General features: G+C 45.9%; 1 protein-coding gene across 1 annotated transcript in view; it reads left to right on the top strand.

The window, feature by feature from the left end:
• Window positions 1-21530, top strand: part of LOC139691492 (doublesex- and mab-3-related transcription factor A2-like) — a 30979-nt gene extending 9449 nt beyond the window's left edge. Inside the window, exons 2-5 of the mRNA XM_071589341.1 lie at window positions 5234-5374; window positions 6652-6765; window positions 11630-11813; window positions 20914-21530. Coding sequence (XP_071445442.1) covers window positions 5234-5374; window positions 6652-6765; window positions 11630-11813; window positions 20914-21530 — 1056 coding nt within the window. The remainder of the gene's footprint in view (window positions 1-5233; window positions 5375-6651; window positions 6766-11629; window positions 11814-20913) is intronic.
• The last annotated feature ends 4464 nt before the right edge of the window (window positions 21531-25994 follow it).

Below are 25994 nucleotides of genomic sequence, written 5' to 3'. Positions count from 1 at the left end.
AAAGCTTGGTCATCAGCAAACCGACTCATAACTGATTTTACGAATTCCCCGCCCACTTTCATTCCTACCTCGAGTTCTTCCCATGCCTCTTTGATCATTTCCTCTGCATACAGGTTGAACAGCAACGGTGATAATGGGCAACCCTGCCTTACACCCCTTCCTAAAATGCCCATCCTGACTTCCCGTTTCCCACCCGCACCTGAGCAGTCTGAGACATGTACAGGTTGCGGATTAGCCTCCTTTCCCTCCAATCTATTCATATTTTCTGCTATATACTCATTAGTGTTTCCCAATTCACTCTATCAAACGCTTTTTCGAAATCTACGAAACAGGCGAATACCTCCTGGTTGTGTTCTATATTCCTCTCGATTAATAATCTCATTACTGCAATGGAATCACGCATACCTCTCCCCTTCCTAAACCCAAACTGATCATCCCCTAAGTAATCATTTTCCCAACTCTCTATCCTTTTGTTTATGATCCTGAGAACCTAGCTTAGCCTCTTCCTCCCACATTTTCCTAAGCATTTTAAAAGTTCCACGGGAATGTTATCTACCCCCACGGCCTTATTTAGTTTCATCTCCCTTAAGGCCCTTTCTATCTCATTGTCTAGTATGCCTGGACCTAAGCTGTCTTCCTCTACGTCATTTTCTTTTTCAATGTCTAACTTTGTTGGTCTGAGTTCTTTACTATACAGTTCTTCTATATACTCCTTCCATCTCTCTTGGATCTTTCCTGCGTCAACTATTACCTTACCTGCCTTATCTCTAACTGTTAGCATAGCTCTTCCTTCTTCTTACTTCCCGATAACGATTTAACTTTGCTGTACAGCGCACCGATTTCACCCTTCCTCTGCAGACTTTCCATATCCTCGCACTGCGTCTTCCACCATGCTTCCTTTGCTTTATTTGTTGCCCGCCTCAATTTATTGTTCAATTCTTTGTACTTAATTTTGCCTAGTTCTGTATTTATATTCTTCCATTTTCGCCGCTCATCCATCTTTGTGATCATCTCATCCGTGATCCATGGTTTCCTAGTCCTTTTAGCGTTAACGGTTCAAATAGTGTCTTTTGCGGCTTTAGACAACCCTTTCTTGATTTTTTGCCATTTTTCTTCAATAGTACTAAGCCCTTTACCATCCTTAATGATTTGCTCTACCACCTGTTTGTATTCCTTCCTTTTCAACCCATTTAATGCTTCTACATTCCATTTTCTATTGTCCTAACATTCCACGTTCCTATTCTAAGTAATTTGGTCTTCTTCTCCTGGGTCTTCTGTGCTGCTGCTGCTGGTTTTCCCTTGCAAGTGTTTCGTGGGATGACGACCGCGGAAGCCTTGCCTCCCCCGCTGCCGGGCACGACACACGGCCGATCGGGCCGAGCCCCGTGGTTGCCAGGACTAAAAATATCTCTATTGTCCATCATATTTTTCTTGGGAATGATAATTGAGGTGGTTTCCCGTTGCCTTCCTCAATAGTGTTTTTAACGTGACACCATCACTTACTGGCCGCCCCACTGGGGTCAGACGCCATTTCAGCCGCCTCACTGAGGAACAGACGCTGCGTGGACTACCTTTTGTCTGGCTCCTAACCTTCGACCTATCTGGCATGGGTGACCCTACCAGGAGCAATTTTTATTACTCCCGCCAGCACAGCTCTAGGGGTCATCGGAACGCACAAGCCCTTCCACCACGTCAAGGTTGTAGTCCGGGGAGGGATATATATATATATATATATATATATATATATATAAACACGAAATTCCGTCATATGACATTCACATATACTCATTCACATAGAAATAGCTTTATGAAAAAGGGATAGGAACACACATAAAGAACGAGCACTAAATCTATTTCCATTGGAGAGAATATATATATATATATATATATATATATATATATATATATATATATATATATATATATATATATATAACATACTTCCCGGGCTTAGAATCTATACGATCAATCCTGAAAGACCTCTACCCTATCCTAAAAAATCATAATGCCACCGCCAACCTTTTTCCCAAATGCCCCTCAGTTACTTTCAAACGCCCCGCCAACCTATCCGATCTCCTCAAATCAACAAATCCACTCCTTAAATCCCCAACCCGTCCTAAAACCACTCCAACGCCATGCAATAAACCCAGATGTAAAACATGCCCTATTTTCAAAACCAAAATCCCATCCCTCTCCCACCCGCTTTTTAACTCTCTCCCACCAATTCCCTCCTCTACTTGCACTTCTAGCAATGTAGTGTACCTTCTGAAGTGCCAACTTTGCCCTGCCTATTATATTGGGAAGTGCACCACACCCCTCAATATCAGAATCAACAACCACCGAGCCTCATGCAAAAACTCTTCCTTAACTGACATGCTCCCTATCCCCAAACACGCCTCCGAACACAACACTCCCTTTGATAAATGCTATAGTGTATCCATCATAGCATCCCTCCCACCCTCTGATCCTCCTCTGAAACTGAAAACACTAGAGCAATCCTTCATCTGGCTTTTGGAGTCCTGGAACTGGCCAGGAATCAATATTAGGCACTAATTACCCTGCTCCAATTATATTTTCATCCCCCTTCCACCCCCATCACCTTCTACATTTTCCCCACCCTTCTAACGCTGCCCCTCCAAACCCGTCCCTTCGGAATTCCCTCCCCACCTTCCCCTTCCATCCATCGCTCCAGTCCTCGTATTCCCTTCAGTTCTGTCCCTCTCTTCCTTGATAAAGGTGGCAACGACCACCGAAAATTCGAAAAATAGTGAGTCTCTCTTTTTGTGTGTTTCTGTGTTTTTGTCTGTGTCCACTAGTGCTAAGTGTTATACATTATATATATATATATATATATACATATATACATACACACTCGTATTTAGGCCGAAGAAGCAGACTTGGTTTTGGAACTAGATCGAGTGCACTGTCGAGCAGCTGGGTTTGTGAAAAGTTGTTTAATGAACAATGCAGCAGGCTCACGGCACAATTGGAAGAATTAGCTTGGGAGCCACTAGTTGACTGTAGGTTGAAACACAGGTTACATTTACTGCTTAAATTTAAGGCAAATTACTTAATCGAGGATGTTAATTATATATTACAAGCCCAGACTTATGATGGTGGATTAGGCCACGTTCGTAAAATCGGGGAGATTTATTGTTGAACGGATGGATTTAAAATGTCATTTTTTCCTCTTACTATGAGAGATCAAAATAGTAGAAGTAGTAGTATTTAGGGGAGGCGGCCGACAGCTGAGGTCATTTGCGCCATAGGGGATGGACAGGAAAGGATGAAGGGTGGAGAGAAACCCGGCGTCGGCCTTAGCCTACTCTTTACGAAAGGCGCCAAGGGGTCCGCAGTTTAACGTCCCATCCGACGGACGGCGTACTCACTCAAAGTGCCATCCACAAAGCACCTCAAGTAGGGATCGAGATACCTCTGAAAAATATTCAACACCGCCGGGATTTGAAACCGGGCCCTCTGGGTGAGAAGCCCCCAGTACGTTAGCCCCCGCAACATTTCGATCCCCATCAAAATAGATACGACAGCAATCGCGTAAGAGATAATTAGAATTGGCCGCGTACTTATGTTTTATCGATATCGTTTAATTTTTTTCATTGAATGGACCCATCTTTTTAACACTTCTCTCGCATGATTTGAATATACGTATCTTTGTATTGAATATTTTTGTATGTGTAAATACTTTCTTTCGAGTGATTAACATTTCAATGCTGCACGATCAAAACTAATATTTGTGTAAAGGTGACACTATTTGGATTGTGCATACATGGCTGGAGACCTACACTTAACCACAGACTCCCAGCCTCTCTCAATCTCTACTACCTACTTCCCAGGCATTCAGTCCCTCAAATCCATCCTCAAAGACCTGTTCCCTATCCTCAAAAATCACAACACTTCCTCCAACCTTCTTCCCAAATGCCCCTCTGTCACCTTCAAACGCCCCGCCAACCTGGCAGATGTCCTCAAATCTACCAAGCCGCTCTCAAAATCCCCTCACACCCCCAGAGCCATACCCACTCCATGTCAAGATGTAAAACCTGCCCTATTTTCACCACTCCACCCCCCTCCATCCCACCATTTAACACTCTCCCACCCTTCCCCCACTGCTCTTGTACTTCTAAGAATGTTGATTATCTGCTAACCTCTAAACTCTGCCCGGCCTTTTACATAGGCCAATGTTCCACCCCCCTGAACCTTAGGATTAACCACCACCGCGCCTCGTGCAGACCCTCCTCCCCGTCTGCGGGTCTCCCCATCTCTAGCCTTGCTTTTCATCATAATACCCCTTTCAACCAGTGTTACAATGTTTCCGTCCTAACGTCCCTTCCCACATCCGATAACCCTATAGAATTAAAAACTCTTGAAATGGCATTCATTTGGCTCTGTATGGCCTATCAGCATCCGGGCCTCAATGTCGTTCACTGATGGGAATGGCCTGAATTGTCACTTTGTGGAAGCGAAGCATATCGGAGAGGTGAATACTTCGTTTTCCGGTATGAGTTTTGGTGTGCGTGGCCTTTGTTTCGACTTGCAGGGTCTTGATCACGACTTTGTAAGTTGAAACTTGGGTCTCGGATGTTGCAATAGTTGCGCTGAGCAGATTGCTTTATTTTCCGATTTTTTGTCAATTCCAACTCCTCCCTCTCCTCCTTCCCTATCTCCACTCCCCTCTAGCCTCTCCTCTCCCTTTCCTCTCCCCAACCATTCCTCTCACCAGAAAGACTCTCCATTCTCGGGATGTCACCGCGTAGGTTGTTTTTCTGACAACAGTTTCGCCCGTGTTTCAACGAGCGTCTTCAGGTCGAAGTACCGGGACGTGTTTTGGCCGCGTTTATAATCTACGATCCCATATCATTCCTCTCACCCTTCCTCCGCCTCCCGTTCTCCCCTTCCTCTGGCCCCCTTCCCTTTCTCTCGCACCCCTCACCTCTACTATTCCAGCAGTCATTACTTCTCTATCTTCCGATGAAGACGGAGCAGAATTTCGTCGAAATGATCAAGAAGTAACGTGCGAGTGATCTTTTTATGTGTTTCTATATTGTTTGTTGCTGTCCAACTTATAATATATATATATATATATATATATATATATATATATATATATATATATATATATATATATATATATATATATATATATATACACACACACACACACATTCTTCTCTGTTTGGTGCGTGCGACTGATGTGCTGTCGTCCTATTTGGCGCCATAGGTGGCGCTGAAGCGGCAGCAGGCGGCGGAGGACGCCATCGCCCTGGGGCTGAGGGCGATGGCCACTGGGCAGCAGTTCGGCTTCCTGCCTCCGGGGCCCATCTTTGCGCCTGTGTTGCCCCCCACCCCGCACACTCCTCCCGTGGAATGCCGCCAAGGTGAGACCCCTCTTCCCCGCCCCTCTTTCCCCCCTTCCTCCTCCGCCGCGGCTAAATGAATCCGCGCTCAACGCCTGCGACTCTGCCGTGCACGAACTCATGCTTGCAGAGGCCTAGGTCGCGATTATGATCTGGAAGAGGGCACGTTTCCTCCTCTGGGACAAGGGATGCCCTTCCTCGGCTCCTGTTTACTAAGGGATTTCTTTTTATCGACCTTCACCCTGTGATCGTCGTTAATTTCGCTTTTAATGCATTCCGGTGGGTGCGACTGCGGGCGCGGTGCAAATACTGTTGGGCTTACCGCAATACGACTATTCCCTCGTCCTATTACACCGCCATCCTGCGCCTACTTCCAACGGTCGGGAAGCTTCAGTTGATTCCCAGGTCGGCTTTTACTGGACATTCCTCTTTTGAACTCATTTTTCGGTCAAGTTTTCAATTGCCTCTATTTGGGAAGGATGCCGAAAACGCTATTCTCGTTAGATTCTTTAAATAGGTATTAGTTTACTCCATTGCTAGTCGGTAAATTTCCGTGCATTTTCACGAAATGACATCTCTCTGCGAACCTTGTTGTAACCTTTTTCGCGTGTTTCTGATTTCCGGCAGAGTAATTATTTGAGGAACATATCATTTGCGTGCGTAGTTTCCTGACGCCGATTCGTCGACAACACTTGCAACATGCGTAGAATAAGCCTGGGTATTAATTAAACACCAAGGGGATATTAAAAGTAAAGGAGTTTCCCGTGTTTCGCTTTTGCAAATCACAGTTTTATCATTATAACCTTTGATCGATTTCACCTAAAACAGTAAATATCTGTTTTGCAAAAAATCTGATTTTACCATTAAACATTTAAAGCATGTGCGAAAAAGGTATTGAATTGTTTCATTTCAACAGCGATATGAAGCAACCGGTAGCACGGATCACTTATTTCGCCAGAATATTTTTCCTGCGATCAGTTCCAACTCCATTCAAGCTGCGCGTAATTTGGAAGAGGAAATGGCGAAGGCGCGCGCCGTCTCGGAAAGGCGTCGATTTCTCGGCGCCAATGACGCCCGTCCATTGCATGCAATGCGTTGTGTGTGGCCGGGAGTCGTCCGTTCTCTCATCCTCATTTCTCTCCGTCCGTCCGTGTCCACCCCAGGAACGGCGACTTCTGCGGGCGCGGAGGAGGGAGGGGCGGCAGGAGAGTCGAGCGACGAGGAAAGCGGAAGAGGGAAACCCGGCGAGGGAGGCCCCGCGGGGGCGCCGCCGTCCGCCGAGCGCCTCTCCGCCGATCGCCTCTCCTCGCTCGAAATGCTGTCCAAAGTGTTCCCGGCCAAGAAGAGGTCAGTCCTGGAGTTGGTGCTCCAGAGGTGCGGAGACGACCTGCTCAAGGTGCGTGCCCTTTTGCGGTCATGGTCGTGGGTTTCGAGGGAAGGCGCTGGGAGGCGGACCAAGATGAAGTCTCCGGTCCATGGAGCGTGCCATCGGATGGCACGATTTCCACGCTGTCGGGGAAGGGGAGAAGTTGGGGCGACTGGTGCCGGGATGCCGGTGACGACATAGCGAGGTGTCGCCGCGTGTCCCTCCCTCCCTCCCGGAGCACCTCCTCTCAATTTATTGCGCTCATATTAATACCCTTGAGTGTCAATTTACAAATTAGTTTACAGTGGGGAACTTTGTCAAATTCCTCTTGAAAATCGAAAAAAATCGCAGCCTACCAATCTCCCTCGATGAAACTAAGTCATTTTATTTATTTATTCAGTATTAGTCCGAAAACAGCACATTTTGGCCTTTACAACGAAATTTTAACAATGATAACAATGGTCACATTTACAAACACCTAAACCCTAGATGGAGGGAAACTCACCCAGGCGGCAATCGAACCCGTGACCCTTGGAATGGCAGACGAGGACGTTACCCCGCTGCCACCGGGGTGTACAAATAGTCCTGATTTGGTCTCGATTGAGCGCATTTTCCTGAATCCGCGTCCTTAAAAAGAGAATGCTATCGAAGTATACCAGTATCGAACTGGCAAGAATGTGCCCAAATATTTCGCAACAAAATAACGTAAGGGCACTGGGTCCGTAACTACTGAACTCCCTCCATGTCACTACTTTTTAATAATATGCGTCATCTGCGCGGTTTTCCTATTCTTAGGGACTTTGCACGCTGTGAGGGATTTGCTAAATACTATATTACTTCGAGATACGGGGCGATATTAGGAGATCAATTTTTTGTCACCCTAGTTGGTATATTTTCGGGACCCGAGGATTTGTTGGGTAGAATCTCTTTCGGCATTTTGACGATTCCATGTTCGTCCGCTGTAACATTTTCCATTAGTTCAGTACGTCTTGCATTTGTGAGATCCTCGGTGGCAATATCGTTCGAGAAAACACTTTAGAGGGATTTATTGAGTGAGTTAGCTTTTTTATACCCCGTCAGTGCGGATGTCATCGTCACTATCCCTTAAGCAGGCCACGTGTCGCTCACCCCCTTTCATCTCCAAAATGTGTTAAATATGACCAGATCGCTTTGAGATCACTCTACAAGTACTCAAACAGTATTTTACGTTTAAAGTATTCCGAGTCACTGCGCAAATGTCTTTTAGCTTAAATTTTAGAAAATCTTAGTCTCACCCTCTTGGCAACAAAATCATTACCACTGAAACGCATTTGCTACGATCTTTTTCAAAAACATGAACTACACTGTAAATGAACGCAATGATGAAGAGATAAATTGTCTAACATTGAAATCTCAAGTTTCCATGTAGGCTTCCGCGGAGATTATTGATGTAGGAAGTGGTTCTTTCGGGTTTTCTTCCGCGTGTATCCATTTTTCGGACAATATTTCGCCAACGTTCCAGTTGGCTTCCTCAAGAAATGAGGAAGCCAACTGGAACGTTAGCGAAATATTGTCCGAAAAATGGATACACGCGGAAGAAAACCCGAAAGAACCACTTCCTACATTGAAATCTCAACTTTTCACTCTAAATTTCCAATTGCTTGACCCACACTCCAGCCAACCAATTATGCCAAACCCGCGAAAGGCGTTCGTGAATCCTATGCGCTACAATCTGCGATGCCTCGACAATAAAATGGACCCCAGAGCGATTTATGGGAGCCCGACACTAAGAGAGGTCAACGAAAATCAGAGATCAACGAAGTCCGCTCCAATTGCACGACGAAATTCCTCCAGTTTTCGTTTGAAACCCTCTTTACGGCTCCAAACGAGCCATTCACGGCGAGGCACGAGGCTTCAAATTTTTAATTATCTTGTAAATCCGCATCGACCCTTCTTCAGAGTGAATCCCCTTGAAGGAGGAAGGAATCTCTTCGGATCCCATCCATCCACCCTTGGTGAGGCCGCCTCACGCTAAATATCGGGTTTGAGCTCCTGCACTATTTTCACCAGGCATCGAAACCTCGTGGGCAAAAAGAGGTAGTTGTGTCTTGAAAGATCTGCCCTTTTGGAATCCATGCTGATGCATTGTCAATTAATCCGGGATTAATTGAAAATGCATGTAAATGACAATGTGGCGTGTCCCACAATAGATGAGACAATTATATGTTCTAGAACATGTGAACCTTGCATGAAATTTATGCCAAAGTGATTAGTCTAAAATTACTGGATTCCTACTTATCGCCACTTTGCGCGATGCTTGCTACTTTCCAATCGCTGGCTGCCTTGTCTTCTGCCAATTACTCGATAAAATGTATTTCCAAGTGTGGGACTATAGCTGACGTCAATGCCTGGAAAACGCCGATGGGAATATCATCGGGACCGGGAGACGTTTTGGCTTTGGCCGTTACCAACTGACCCTGATGAGTTCCACGACACGAGACATTAATGCCATTCATCACATGCTGGCATTGACGAGGTTATCAGTTTATCCACGGTTTTTTTAGTTATTCATGTTAGTATTTCCCTCACGTGGATTAATTATACTTTTTCAGGAGGAGTTCAGTAAAATAGCCATTTCTAAGCCGGATGTTATTTTCCCTCTTTTAGTGACCCTATACGAAGGCATATTTCCTTGAACTTCTTTCCCGTACGACCAGAAGGCTTAGGAAATTTATTCCAACAACTCCCATAAAATTTAACTCTTGAAATCGGCCTACGCTTTTTAAAAGGCTATTTGTACCAAGGTATTAGACTTTTTTTATTTTCTTGTGACTTAGAGTGGTCACTGATACGAACATCTCCCCTGGCATTTTTCGATTTCGCGTGGCACAAAGACACCTTAACGACTTCCGCACTTCAGCATTGCACCATCGAGGATATTCTTATGCTCTTCTTAATACGCTAGTTATGGACGTATCATGAGTGTTGCGTTCGGGAAATGCTTTCTCATTCATTTAAAATCGCATTCGTGGTTTAATTTTTTGAATCTCGGGAATCAATCGCATTGCGATCATTAAATTCTGATATGATTCTCTCTTTCTGCTTCTCAAATGTTCCAAAACTGAGTTTTGGTCCGCAGTATAAGCGCAAGCGTGGTCTCTTTTCGGCGTCGTCTTTCTGGTCGAACGCAAAATGCGCTCTTTCTGTCCCCAAACGGGAGCGAGAGGGGAGTGGTTTGGATCGAGGGCGCGATTCGTGTAGGATTGATTGCTCGAGTGCATTTGCAATAGAGGAGTGGTGCTGGGTATCTATCGTGCGTCTGAGTAGGAAGAACTGAATAGTATTGAGAAATTTATTGAGGGAAATGGGGTTCTTGCAAATTCAATAGCCCCAAATATAAATAGATTATAGCTGTGAACATATGCTAAGGGAAGGGTGTAATGAAGATATTGTTGGTTTTTATGGGAAGAATCAACTTCAGCCGTACTCTTACAAATGGGCAAAGGATATGGTGAGGGAAATCAGAGAGGAATATAATAAATAAATAATTCAAAATAAATAAAAATAAAATAAAATGATACAGGGGGGTTAGGATAGAAAAAAAGGATTAAGCCAAAATACGATAGCAAAAACGCTCTGGCTAAGTTGTACTAGATAGCATTAACCCTCGCCCTTAACAAGCACCCATTCAGACAGGGCTTGCGATAGATTTCTCTCTACGCCAGCTGCCCTCCAATCACGCGTACGTAATAAATGCCCATCGCCATATCCTTTGCCCATTTGTTAGCGTTTGGATGGGGTTGATTCTTCAAATAATATGCATGCGGCCGTAGTCACCGTTCGTTTTTTTCATTGTTGTTTTTGTTGGCTTAGTGTTGGCGGTAGTGTGAAATACATTATTTCTGAAGGAGAAGTCCACATGAAGGATAGTTATTGCGGAGCAGGCCAAAAGGAAGGAGAGAAGGAGTCGTTGGGGGCAGAGGAGCAGAGATGTTCTCTCCAGAGTGACCAGAGGAGGGAAATTTTTCGTCGGCGAATCGCCTTGCAGCAAATCTCCGGGCTCCATCCGCGGCGGCCGCTGCAAGTTGACACATGTTCACTTCACCAGCGACTGCCTTCGTTGCCGAGCAGCGCTTCCCTAGAAGGTTTTTCCTGGCACATGGGGAGAGGAAGAATCCACATTCGGGCAAATATTGGCTATAGGGACACATTGTACGTTTGTTTTGCCAGGTGATCGAGATTTCGCGATTCGTTTCGCAGCAATATGCCTCACGTGCAATGTGTCCGTTGCGAACAGGTGGGCACTGGCAGGCATTTTCGAAATGTCTCCCAGTGCTTTCAATATTATTTGGCTTTCCTCTCCCTCAGTGGCAGCAGCGGTGTTAATGCTTACTTAATGACGATAGTGACCAGAACTCTGGGTCTTCCTTTCATTGGCATAGACGATGCTTTACGAAACATTCTCCATCAACTTCCAGCATCACTATAGAAAATGATATTCTCTCCGTAGGCCTCCTTTAGCGTTACTTTGATCTCGGCTCACGATTTTTCGGCCGAAAGTAACATTTCAATGCGGCACTGTAATGTTTGCTTCCTCCATAGGCGAACTGAACACGTCTCAAATTTCAGCGGCAGCCGCTGACGCAATACTCGAATCAATTCAATGGAACTTGTTCCGCATGCATATGGCACACATTAAGCTAGCAATATGGCATTGAATTTGTTTATTGCCCAAGCGATACGACTAATATTGTATGATCACCGTTCATTGAGCTACTTTCGTGAATACGTTTTACCTACAAATATTTAGTGTGCTTTGAAAACTCGTACCATTTGACCCTCTTGGCTATGTGCGTACAATTTTCAGATCCAATAATCAATGGTTTCCTCACTTTCTTCCTTTCTGGGCCCACAGGCCATCCAGCACTTCGTGGAGAACGCGGCGGCCAGCGTGGGCACGATGGTGACCTCGCCAAGCGGCGGTGACCCCGGCGTGAACCTTTCTGGGCCGGCGGGCCGCTCGGAGACGGCGTGCGGGACCCACGAAGGTGCGGGCGGCCCTCAGCCCTCTCGCGTGTCCCCAGGCGAGGATCACCCCGGTATGTATGCGCTGTGTCGGGAGGCACTGACCGCAGGGTCACCGGAGGGCACAACCAGCCTCGCCTATTGGGGCGCCCTTCTTCGAGTTCTGGGAGAGGAGGCAGACGACCTGAGAGTCACTGCGCCTTTTCAAGTAGCCACAACTGCATCTAACGGCGATGAATATTGCTTTCCCTGCGTGCTGATCTCAGGAGTGACCTCGCGAATCACGCCTTTCCCTCGATAGATTTAGCACCTTATATTTGCTATTACAGAGCAATAATATTCAAGGGAGCGCCGTGGCAAACGCAAATCGTGCGGAGGAATGCCGACTAGGGTCGCGAGATACTCCGCAGCTGGAATATTCCGCCCGCGGCCTCCGAGCGTGTGGCCTCGCGGGGTCACCTCCGGGGGGAGGCGGGCGTGGACGCCTGCTGGGCGAAATGCTTTCCGCGGAGTTGCCGCTAGAGTTGTGCGGATGTCGGCAGAGAAGTAAATGGAAGTGTGCAGGCCATACGGAATGGCGAGTGCTTGTGCCAAGCTGGCAAATATGGCACTATGTGACGTTGTGTCCTCACCACAGAGTTTTGCATGGCATGGGCAGCAGGAGGGGTGTGCCGAGGAAACCCATGAGAGCGGAGCGTGGAATTTCGACTGTCTACTTCGTTCTCGAAATGAAGAGGACGAGGAATAGGTGGATAATGGAAGATTGTGATTTGGAAATTAAAAATAGGGGTGGGACGAGCTCACATGCGGGGAGTGCACGCGATGAATTCTCGCGCGGTGGAGGGCGTGTGGCAGGGGGTGTCAGGCCATGCTACATCCACTACAATACTTGCACAAACACGTGGCATCAACGGAAAGGACAAGTGGACGAGGGGCGACTACGTACACTCACCATCCGTCCGATATTCGCTATACACATTACAATTGTTATACTGTTAGTAACCAGCCCAGTAACTACAAAGGGAGCCTGGTTAAGGCATTCCATCGAAATGTGTCAGCTCACACGTAACGCAGAATATGCATAATTCCGCTCGTGCTCTCGGGACGGACCCGGCCCAAGCAGGTGTGGCCGGGCCGTAAATCCCGAGCCCATCGTCCCAGATCTCGCAGGAAATATGCGGCGCTTTGCGTTCTTTCGTGCGAATGTCTCGCGAATCTAGCTGCGGCCCTTTTACGAGGAACCTTGTTCCGTTCCGTAGTCAGTGATTTTCGAGATGGACTCCACGTGCTTGGCGAATACTTCAGGTGTGGAATAACAAAAGAAAAATATCACGTTTACTTCACTTTCTCATGGATTAAATTTCCAAACTCTCCGAAAATGGCGCACATATGCTTTTAGCATATAACATCGAATGCGATGGTAGCACATAGGTATTTGACAAGTATGCAATGGAACTCCTCCAAATATGTACGTCTGCTCGTGACTTTTACGTTTTAACGGTGCATACTTAGGACTTTAATTCCAAACCCATTCTGCGCAACACTTTTATATTTTGTTTAAGACTTTGCTCATCACTTGACGATATTTTTTGCTCGCAAATTCCCTGCAGATTACAATGCCGTCGGCGAAAAGTCTTATGTTCCTTTTTTTACATCATTAATATATCCCTCCCATGGACTACAACCTTGACGTAGTGGAAGGGCTTGTGCGTTCCGATGACCCCTAGAGCTGTGCTGGCGGGAGTAATAAAAATTGCTCCTGGTAGGGTCACCCATGCCAGATAGGTCGAAGGCTAGGAGCCAGACGAAAGGTAGTCCGCGCAGCGTCTCTTCCTCAGTGAGGCGGCTGCAATGGCGTCTGACCCCAGTGGGGCGGCCAGTAAATGATGGTGTCACGTTAAAAACACTATTGAGGAAGGCAACGGGAAACCACCTCAATTATCATTCCCAAGATAACACTTCAGAGAATATGAGTCCTGGCAACTAGGGGGCCCGGCCCAATCGGCCGTGTGTCGTACCCAGCAGCGGGGGAGGCAAGGCTTCTGCGGTCGTCATCTCGTGTAGCTGAAAGTGACGACGATGTTTAGGGCAGGGAAGATAGAAAATATAGAGTAAGAGACGAAGAGGAGAAAAATATATATATTAGGGCTCTATGAGGTGAGATGGAAGGATAGTGGGGATTACTGGACGGAACGAGAGCCAGCGAGGGGTTGCCATGATATTGAATAAAGAGGTAGGAAGAAGTGTAGTTAATATATAGGAAGAAACAAAAAGAATATTATTTGTAGAAATAAAAGCTGAATTAACGAACTTGGACATTGTTCAAGCATACATGCCACCGAGCAACCATACGGAGGAAGACGTCGATGGAATATACGATCAATTTGAGGACATAATCGCGTGTTTTCCTGCAGGGAAACATTTGATAGTTATGAGGGATTGGAATGCGACGGTAGGCGAAGGGGGAGATGGTAACGAGGGGGGACTACGGTTTAGGCACGAGGAATGACCGCGGGGAGAAAGCAATTGAGTTCTGCAGGAGACAGAGATTAGTCATCACCAACACTTTGTTTGGTCACCATAAAAGGCGCAGTTATACATGGAAAATGCCAGGTGACTCTGAGAGGTATCAGATTGATTATATTCTCGTTAGACGCAGGTTTCGGAACAGTGTGATAAATTTGCACAGCTTCCCGGGAGCGGATGCGGACTCTGACCACAATTTGGTTGTAATTAAGTGTAGCATCCATTACAAAAAGATGAGGCAGGGGCGGCAGGTCAGGAATAGGAATGTAGAAGCATTAAATGGATTGATAATGAATGAGTATCAGCTGACTGTAGAAAAAATCACGGATGGCGGTACTAAGTACTATCGAAGAAAAATAGGAATGTATCAAGAAAGGGATACTAAAAGCCGCAAAAGAAACTATGGGAACTGTTAATGGGAAAATGGCATGAAAATGATGGATCACTGGTGAGATGATTGCAAAGATGGATGAGAGAAGAACATTGAAGGATGTAAATACAGAGTGAAAGAAATTGAAGTACAAAGAGTTAAACAATAAATTGAGGCGGGCAACAAATAAAGCAAAAGAAGCATGGTGGAAGACGCAGTGCGAGGATATGGAAAGTTTGCAGAGGAAGAGTGAAATTCTGGCGCTAAACAAGAATGTTAAAAAACTATCGGGAAGTTAGAAATGGAAGATCTGTGCTAACAGTTAGAGATAAGGCGGGTAAGGTATTAGTTTAAACCAGTTTTAAGAGAAATGAAAGGAACATATAGTGGGAAGAGCTAATGATTACTGAGGGGATGATCAGTTTGGGGTCCGGAAGGATAGAGGCGCGCATGATGCCCTAGTAGTTATGAAGTCACCGATAGAGAGGAGCAGAATACAATCAGGATGCATTTACTTTTTCCGCAGATTTCGAGAAAGGGTTCGATTGGCGTGAATTGGGCGGAATCGGTAAATTTGTTGCATTAAATAGTAGTAGATTGGAGGCATGGGAGACTGATGCCCAACATGCACATGACTCAGACCACTTGAGTGCGAGTGGAGAGGGCTAAACTCCTCTTAATAACACTGCCCATCCGGATTGGGTGGACAGTGTGGGAACAGTGAGAGAACAGTGAGAGATTTATACCGGGATTTCCATATTTACCTGTGCTGTTGAACGTGTAAGTAGATGGAATGGCCAATGAGGTGTGGACAAATGCATTGATAGGAATAAAATATACATCCATCTATATTAGGTAATCTACCGGTTAAGGTAGGTTTTTGGATGGACACAGCTACTAAATAAAACATTTTGTGACTCCTAACAAAACACAAAATCCAGCATCCTACTCTGCATCAAGTTCCTCTTCATCTCTGAGTACTATCTTCCTCCCTTCATCCCGCCCAACATCCCTATCCTGTTCCTTCCCTTTCCTCGTTTGTCTAACATTCTCCCTTCAATTACAGTCTTCAACATCCCGCTGCCGGTCAATACCCCCTTCATCCACTTTTCCTGCCTCCATAGGATTGCTCCCAACAAACCCCTCTCTTCGCCCACCATACCAAGTACTTCCTCATTTGATTTCTTCTCTGTCCATTTCACCTTCTCCATTCTTCTCCACACCCACATTTCAAAAGCCTCCAGTCTACGTCTATCCTCCTGCTTCAATGACCACGTTTCCGCACCGTACATAGCTACGCTTTACGAGTCTTTTCTTAATATCCTTACTCAACGTCCCTCTCATCAACTCCCTCCTCCTCGTGAAAGTCTCTTTGCCTAGCGCAATTCTTCTCCTTACGTCCCTACTACTTTGACCGTGTTGGTCCAAAACACATCCGAGATACGTAAACTCTTCTACCTGCTCTATTTTTTGCCCTCCTATTTTAATGTTTAGCTTAGCCTTTTTCTAGAAAATCACATAACCTTTGTTTTATTAATATTGATTCTCATCCCATACCTGTCGCACTGAATTTCCAATTCGCTCAGCAATGCTTGCAATCCCTTGGCTGACTGGCAAACTAAAGCTTGGTCATCAGCAAACCTAACTGATTTCACGAATTCCCCGCCCACTTTCATTCCTACCTCGAGTTCCTATCCTATTCCTATTTTCTGCAATATACTCATTAGTGTTCCCCAATTCACATCTACATAATTCCCCGTAAGCCGCCGCATGAGCATGTGGCGGGGGTTGGTAGGTCACCACTCGTAGAAAGGAACAATACCACATGCAAAATAAACAGTATTATCCCTCAAAGGACCTGCGCGACCTTCCTCGGCGTCACCCTAGATGAAAAGCTATCCTTCTCCACCCATGTCACAACGAAATTAGCTAAACTCCGCTCATCCACCTTCGCTCTCCACCTCCTACTCTCAAAATCCTCCAAAACCTCCTTAAACTCGAAACTTGCTATCCTCCAATCCATATTACTCCCCCAAGTCCTTTATGCGTCCCCCGTATGGGCCACCGCCCCTAAAGGAGCGATTAGTAAAATCGAGGTATGGCTAAACAAGCTGACGAGACTCATTGCAGGAGCCCCTTGGGTCGTTCCCAACACCCTCATCCATAAAGAACTGAACATCGAAACGGTCAAAGAGCTTATCAGGAAAGCTCTTCATAGCTATAGCAGGTCTATCTCTAGCTCCAAAAACCCCCTCACCTCTTCCTTATGGTCCTCGTCCCTCCCGACTGGAAAAATTAAATATGCTCACCAACTCCTTAAGCCGTTTCATTCAGCGCCCCCCTAGAAAAAAAACACCCAAGTTTCCGCAAACCACCCACCTTCATCCCAACCTTAATAAATAATTTATTCCATTCACACCAAGAAATATCCCTGCAAGGAATGTGACAAAAAAAAAAAAAGAAACGGACCGGTCCCGGCTCTCCTGACTTCCCTCACCTCACTCCACCCGATCCTACCTGATCAGCTTCAAGCGGATATTGTCACCAGCCCCTTCCGTAGTATATCCTTGTATCAATTTTCCTTCAACCTCCCTCCCTGACTTTAAATAATCCTAAAAAAAATAATTAAAAAAATATATATATATACCACACGCAGCCAAAGTTGTTCTCAGGATCATGAACAAAAGGATAGAGAGTAGGGCAAATGATTACTTAGGGGATGATCAGTTTGGGTTTAGGAAGGGTAGGCGTGATGCCATTGCAGTAATGATATTATTAATCGAGAGGAATATAGAACACAACCAGGAGGAATTTGCCTGTTTCGTAGATTTCGAAAAATCGTTTGATAGAGTGAATTTGGAAAAACTTATCAGTATATTGCAGAAAATAGGAATAGAATGGAGGGAAAGGAGGCTCATCCGCAACCTGTACATGTCTCAGACTTCTCAGGTGCGGGTGGGAAACGGGGAGTCAGGATGGGCAGTGTTAGGAAGGGGTGTGAGGCAGGGTTGCCCATTATCACCGTTGCTGTTCAACCTGTATGCAGAGGAAATGATCAAAGAGGCATGGGAAGAACTCGAGGTAGGAATGAAGGTGGGCGGGGAATTCGTAAAATCAGTTAGATTTGCTGATGACCAAGCTTTAGTTTGTCAGTCAGCCAAGGGGCTGCAAGCATTGCTGATTGAGTTGTAAATTCAGTGAGACAGGTATGGGATGAGAATCAATATAAATAAAACAAAGGTTGTGCGATTTTCTAGAAAGAAAAAGGCTAAGCTAAGCATTAAAATAGGAGGGCAAAAACTAGAGCAGGTAGAAGAGTTTACGTATCTCGGTAGTGTTTCGGACCAGCACGGCCAAAGTAGAGAGGACGTAAGGAGAAGAGTTGCACTAGGCAAAGAGGCTTTCATAAGGAGGAGGGAGTTGATGACGGAGACGTTGAGTAAGGATGTTAAGAAAAGACTCGTAAAAACTTTGATATGGAGCGTAGCTATGTACGGCGGGGAAACGTGGTCATTGAAGCAGGAGGATAGACGTAGACTGGAGGCTTTTGAAATGTGGGTGTGGAGAAGAATGGAGAAGGTGAAATGGAAAGAGAAAAAAACAAATGAGGAAGTACTTGGTATGGTGGGCGAAGAGAGGAGTTTTTTGGGAGCAATCCTATGGAGGCAGGAAAAGTGGATGAAGTATTGACCGGCAGCGGGATGTTGAAGACTGTAATAGAGGGGAGAATGTTAGGCAAACGAGGAAAGGGAAGGAACAGGATAGGGATGTTGGGCGGGATGAAGGGAGGAAGAAAGTACTCAGAGCTGAAGAGGGACCTGATGTAGAGTAGGATGCTGGATTTTGTGTTTTGTTTGGAGAAATAAAAATATATATTTCATGGTTGTGTCCATACAAAACCTAACTTAACCAGTATATTACCTATAGTAATAATATATATATATATATATATATATATATATATATATATATATATATATATAACCATAAACACAGTAATCAACCCGAAGGTTGGTTTGGTAGGTGATGGTAGAGTTCACCCAGTACTAAGCCCTATACGGCGTGTGACATTCACGCATCAGGATAGGGGGGCCAGTTCCTTTCCCTGTGGTTATTGTTTCCCAGGAAGACCTGGTACCCGAAAAATCACATATCTTGGGTGGAGCTGCAGGTGCCCAGAGTGCCTTGCCCGGGAATCAAACCCGGGACCCTCCGGTCAGCAGTGCAACGCTCTACCCACTGGACTACCGCGACCCACAATATATATATATATATATATATATACGTATATACATACATATATATGTATGTATATATGCATATATATATATATATATATATATATATATATATATATATATATATATATATATATATATGTTAATATGAATGTATTCGCCTATGTGAAATGAAGAGCTTTGTTTTCATGATAAAAGATAAATAATGTTTTTTGAGAGGCAATTAGCGTGGGAACAAGGTGAGGGGGCAATGAAGGAATGTGTGGAGAGGGGAGGAGATATAATAAATAGACGTTTTACATCGGGGGCGGTTGCAAGTCGGGGAAATATGAGGAAATTTGTCAGGGGGGGGGGGCAAAGGGTTGGTGGATCTCAGAAGGTTTTTGAGATTGGCGGGTCGTCTGTATGCGACAGATGGGGATCGGGGTAGGAAAGATGAGGTCGCGTCATTGTCGTGTAAAATAGGAAACAGTTCTTTAAGAAAGGTTTTCAGTCTGTGGGATCCAGGGAAGTAGGTGAGAGAACTCAACCTTTCTGCGAGCGGCCTATTTCAGCAGTAATGGATTTCAGGATGTGTTTTGTTCGGAGTAGTAAGTGATTTATCGTTTGACCGTGTGCCCATCCGAAACCACCATAACCGGTATGTTAACAAATGATAATAATAATAATATTTCTAATTCCTGTTTTTAATCTTCCTTTGGTCATATGAGTAGATTTTTGTATAGACTGGCATGCTCATTATAAGTTTTGTCATGAACAAATTGCACACCTAAATGATACTGTTATATTTACGGGAAGTGACGTCATCCTTCAGAAAGAAAAGATTGTTGAGTTACAGGAGGCTGTTTCTGTTGAACATTTGCCGTACAATAGAATTTGATTCGTATGTGTCAGTCGGATGTAATTAGGTGTATTTCATGTTATTTTTTAAAATGTCAACCGTTTTGAAATCTCTGAACGTGTTTCCTTGTTAAGAATAAATTGAGTAGCTTCAGGCGTGATGTGGTGGAAGTCGAACATAATGAATAACTGATCGTAGCACTTTTCCACTTGATATTATTATCAAGTATCTAGTATATAATAGTATCAAGACTATTATCAAGTGGAAAAGTGCTACGATCAGTTATTCATTGTGTTTACTTGTGCTGCATAGGAATAAAATACGAAGTTGTTCAGTATAGAGTTGTCATAACTTTAAATAATACGCAAAAATGCTGTTACAATTTGAAACATCTTCAATTCGCGGATTGCAGCAGTCAAGGGCACCACACGATGAGCAATGAGCTGTTATGGAGGTAAATGCTATTAACTCCACTGTTTATTTTCTGAGTGATCAGGAGTGGCGTGCCATTCACACCTTGCTAGAGTGGAGACATTGCTCATGAGTCGTGTTAAAGCCCAAATGATGGCTTCTGGTCGAAGGCTCCATGATCATATGGGATGATCATCATGGAATGATCGTATGATATTCTGGGAATGATATATGAGCATCGTCTACCAGCAAGCGCAACTGAACATACATTAGGGATGTAATGAAAATGTCCCGAGGTTATTTAATAGCAAAAGGCCAATAAATCGCAAATGCAAATCTCTTCCTCTCTCTGATCCGGATTTTGCCCAATTTTTTCCTTTTTTCCTGTTAGAAGAAAGAGCATCATGAAAGATGTGTTACATCGTCAGAAGCACGATTAGGTGAACTGAATGTGTTCAAAATTGCAACACCTGTGGCCGATGCAATAATGCAGTTACATCAATAACATTTTCATCACATAAAAATTTATGTCTAAGGCCAACAATTTACTTCATATTTACACTTTAGCACTATCATTTAGGCGAATTCTGATTTTTGAGCACTCTACATATATACGGCAGCATACATTTTGAAAAATATCAAGTGATGTTGTGTGGGACGCGGTGGAAATGCGAGGGTGAAATTGGTCGACGGCGTGATCCTTGCCACTCGTCGGTTCGGCGATCGCACCAATGGATCCCTGGGGAATGGGTCCCTGACTCTGATCTCTTCCTCCTCCCTTTCCGCAGGCAAGGGCCTGCCATCCTCGCCGCCCACACCCCCGGCGCCTCCGACGGGGGCAGGCACCCCGGATCACCGCCGCCACGGCGCCGCCCTGCGCCACTACCTCTCCTCGTGTGCGGCCCGCAACCCCTCGGCCTTCACGCCCGTGGCCGCCACGCCCTCCTCCACCACGCCCTCCTCCTCCTCGTCCTCCTCGTCGTCGTCGGCCGCCGAAACGCCGGCGTCTCCGCCCCCGGCCCGCCCCCTCCTCATGCCTTCCCACCACCCCTTCTACCCTTTCCTCCGCTTCGCCCCGCCCCTCAGCCCGCCCCCGCCGCCACCGCCTCACCTCCTGCTCCCCTTTCCGCACCCTCCCTGCCGCCCCTTCCCCGGCCACCCCCCGCCGGGGTTCGTGGGACCCCTGTTCGGGGCGGCGGGGGAGCACGGCCTCTTCCTCTCGGCCGCCGCAACGCCCCCGCTTCACGTGCGCCCCCCGCTCCTCCTCCCGGGGCCCCCGCACCCGGCGCCGGCCCTCGGATGCCTCCCCGGCTGCCACGACTGCAGGGGCTACCACCACGTGGCGGCGCTGCGGACAGCGGCGCGGGAGGACAGCGGCGCCGAGGATGCCGGCGGCGGAAACTGAGCCGGGCCCACTTCTCCCCTCCCCAACCCCCCTCGGGGCCAGCCGGGGGCGACGGCCTCCACTCCCGGTCACGGCTGATGCTGCTGCCTTTCGAGGCTGTTTCAGCCTGATGGCCTGGGGACTGCGCGCAGATATTCCAGGACACCAGGGAGTTTGAGGCGACTCTTCCCGACTAAATCGATGAGTGAGGGAGTCAAATTGCGCATCGTGTGCGTTTCTCGGCGTCAAACATTCCCGCGTCGGCACCTCTCGCCGAGTAAGCGGGTGCTTGGTGCTCAATCCCGCGCCCTCTCCCGTGTGGGGTGGTGCATTACCACCACCCCCTCCCCTCCCCCCGTGTCTCCCGCCCTCCTGTGAGGGGAATGCCGGCGACTCCGTCCCTTCCCGCTGGTGAGGGTGGCGTCCCTTCCGGAAGACAACAGTTCCCGCCTAACTCGAAGGATTCGCCCCGAGGAACATTCATGCGGCCCGAATCGGATGGAAACGCCGCCGCCCGCAAGTTTGCTTTGGCATTAGTCCAGATTATTGATTGTAAACTTTTCAAATTGTAACGAATATCATTGTAGTGTCGATGTATGCGTTGGAAATGTAATGGATGGAAAGCGATTGCAAGAAATTTATCAACTAAATGACGTGTCATTCACTGCCTTTGGGTTCCATTGGTCGACGAGATCCCGAGCGGAGCAATGCGGGACATACCCACCCGATGCCGGCCCACGCCCGCCGTCCGCGAATCGAATGCCCGATCACTGCTGCACCAATGCTCGCCTCCGCCTCTAGTCGTTCAAGCCGACCGAACCCGCTTGGAATAACCCCGAATTCCGACCGACTGTGCCCATGCCCAAAGAATTAGAAACATCCCTCTTTCCTTAATCGTCTTTCTACCGACCGTGAAATACTTTTTGAGGGCGATGGCATTGTTTCCCACTACTTAACGGATACGTTACTGCAATACAATCCGACAAATAATCTGTGTCAGCAATGTACACAATGGAATGCAATGTCAATGGAATTGATTTGCACACGCATTGACATGAAAAGCGGTCACTTCGTGCCCCTTCATTATTTATTAAGATGCGGATTTCAACGTTCCACCTCATCCTCAGACCCGAGGACGCCTCTGAACGTCAAAACCAGGGTCGTTAAAAATAAATACTGTGGAATTACAAAGTATTTAATTTTGTTATCCGCTTGAATTCAAGGCTACGTGTATTTAGTACCATTCGGCCTTTTGTAGGTATATCTGCATCTATTTTGGTATTAATAATGCGGCTGTTACTAGTAAAGTAAGCATTCCTTCTGCAGAATTCTTTCGTTTTTTCTCCGCGATGATTCCCCTTCCGCATGCCACGCCCCCTTCGCCCGCCTCCGCGTTCCCATCCCCTGTCCCCATCCCGTGTTTCTTTTCGGGGGCAGCCCCTCTTCCGTTTGATCATTCACGCCATTCACTTCCTTCTCCCCAAGAGTGTGGTTTGACCACTCGGTGAATACATGCTTGTGCTTTTTTACTTCACTACGACTCTTTTAACCTTACGCGGTTTTTCAACACAAATGCAACTCTTCGCTGGCTCCCTGCCTCTCTCCTCTATATAACACTCGGTAACTTTAATGTTCACATAATCCCCCTTGTCGTCCCACCTCATATCGGCTCACTAATCTGAACTACTTCTCTCCACTCTTCTCTCTTCTCATGTTTTCTAACTTTCCTTTGCCCCTCTTGGTCCCAACATTCCAAGCCCCTATTTTAACGGTTGCAGTCCTCTTGTGTGTGCCTGTTCGATGGTGCCGCTGTCGAGTCCGCTTCGCAGGGATTTCGCGCGGTGACGACCGCAGGAACCTCCCTCCCCCGCTACCGGGCACGACTCATGGCCGAGTCCCTTTGTTGCCAGGACTCGGGGTCCCCTGCGGAATTCTCTTGAAAATGAATCATCAAGAGCAATAGCTGGTGTAGTATTTCGCTCAAAAAATCTATCATCAACATTTTAATTCAAACCAATCGAATAGGAAAATGACTTAGTTGCAACGATCATAATCGCTATTGCTAGAAAGCGGATTTGAATGCCATTGAGTACGATCGAATGATATTTTCGAGCTATCGAAACGGTAAAGTGATATTACTTAAGAGATATTCTATGCCCTAAGGTGCATTTCTTCAATGAGAAACGCTGGGTAGTCACAATTAAAAATTCAATGAACAGATGTAGCTAGAGGATAAAAGGATATAGTTGTGATGAAAAACATGGATTCGTCATAAATAGAGACGCATAGTGCATGTGTGAAATAAAATTAATTAGTGTGATGTTTTTAACATAAGTGAAAATAGTTTGTCCATGTAGTCAGAATCTGCGCGATAGTGTATATGGATATCAGAGTGTAGGCTAGATGATTCTGGGGGTTTGGATGTGTGTACGTAAGTAGTGTCTCCAATATTGCTTTCTGTTTACGTGCATATTACCTTAAAAGACAACGGTTGTACCAAGTGTGCACCAGGGAACTGTTCAAATAAAAACATAAAGGACGAGTTTTTGGGAAAACTAATAACTCTGCTGAATGTGTGCGTTGAATGTGGTGAATGGATAATAATATCACTCGTCTTTTTTTATTTCAACCGAGAGATTTTTTTACAACAGTAATCCTCGAGATATCCCGAGCTGACATTCAGCGCCGCACGTGAGGGTGGCTCTCCCGTCAGATGTAGTCCAGCCCACGAATCCTCCCTCGAAGGCCTTCCTCTCTGGCTTTGCCCGTGCTCTCTCGGATGCTGGTGCTTCTTGTCCGATGACGAGCCCTTTCCAGGTGCGCCTCTTTCCCTTTTGCAGACAGCGCTACTCACCTGTTCTCCGACAGCACTTGGTCGCCCGAAGCGACCGCCGGGGTGTTTGGCAGGGGTTGATTCAAAACCAGGCAGGCAACATCAAAATTTCAATTTTCTTCATTTTTACGAACAATAAATATGCAAGATAATTTTATTGATTCAGGTAGTAATTACTATAAGTTTACGTACTACGGTATCTAAAGGTGAAATATTTCTCTAGTCAAGGAAAAAGAGCTGCTGGTAACGAGAAGGACCGAATTTAGATGAAATAATGACATGTTATACGGAATGACAAATGAAAAATCCATTGATTTAGTTAGAGTTATTCTGAATAACCATGACAGAAGAATGATATCTTCAATATGTTGCTGCTACAATTAATCTCTCTATTCTTATTGCCACGGTTGCTCCCGCCGTAATACTTCGGGTACACGGATTCTTCAACAGTATTTGGTAACCCAGGCATCAAACGACTCCATCTGTTTTCCTCCACCCATCGGAATAGATTTGCTTCAAAAGTAAACGGGTCGAGCAGTCGGTGCAGTGGGGGCCGCCGTGTGTGCTGGACGCCGGTATTTCCGTCCCACACTCGTTCCTTTTTGGTTCGCTCCCTCCGTTCCTCCGCTGATATCGCCAAGTGCTGCTGCCGCCACCCTCTTTCCTTTCCTCGCAGTGCACGACGGCGGTGCTGGAGTGCTGTGCTTCAGGTTCTCTTCGAATGCATCCGTTGGAAAGGTCCATAGAGATGGAACAGCCGTGTCTGATTGAGATTGTCTAATACTATTCACATTCGATCGTCATCTTCCTCCCTCTGTCCAGCCTCCTTCTTTCCGTTCTTCATTTATTCTCCATCAGTTCGCGGAATGATTCGCCCCCTGTTCCAAGAGCAATCTTGAAATACCCCGAAGAAGACTTTTCGAGGCGTGCGTGGGCGATGGAGACGATAGAATATTCCTTATGGTATACTTCTTCCATCCTACTGCTATGGTTCGCTATTTATACAAGATCTTCCTGACCTCCGACTGAAATGCGAATGATGATCAAGATGTGCGTGAATGTTGATGAAAGGATTCCGGTGCTCCACTGCGCTGATCTTCTTTAGCTGCCGTAAGTTTCGCCCTCGTTCCAGGGACACTTTTGGGCGGACATAATGCTTCAACCCAAAGATTTTCTCTGGAACGAGGACGATACATTCGTCAAATTCAATCCGCCGACTCGGTCGACAGCCTTCCCTCGTCAATTCTAGCATTTTCCAAGGAGTCCATTTATTTACATGATCTTTGCCCGCTTCATTACTTCATGGGCTGCAGCCACAAATCATTGCTCACGTCAGTGAAGATATCCTGCCTGATATATATTGCCTTTTATATATTGATAGGGGATGTGTTTCGCCTTTACATTTTTTGGTTTTCTCTTGATTGTGTAATAGAAGATTATTTTATTTCTTATTCCGTCTATTGTCGATATTTATTTTATTTTATTTATTTTATTTTAAAGCATTATTCACATACAGCAGTAGCGCCATTTTACAGTGAAAAATATATCAAACATGAAAGAGGACAAAATACAATAACAGCATAACAATAAACAACGAAAACTGGACATGGACAAGGGAAAAATTTTAATTTACTGAAAGGTGGGATAAAGCT

Source organism: Hetaerina americana, unplaced genomic scaffold, assembly GCF_022747635.1.
Source record: "Hetaerina americana unplaced genomic scaffold, ioHetAmer1.1.p SCAF_37, whole genome shotgun sequence".
Taxonomy (NCBI): Eukaryota; Metazoa; Arthropoda; class Insecta; order Odonata; family Calopterygidae; genus Hetaerina; species Hetaerina americana.
The sequence above is the reverse complement of the archived record's forward strand: the minus strand, read 5'-3'. Positions and strand labels throughout refer to the sequence as shown.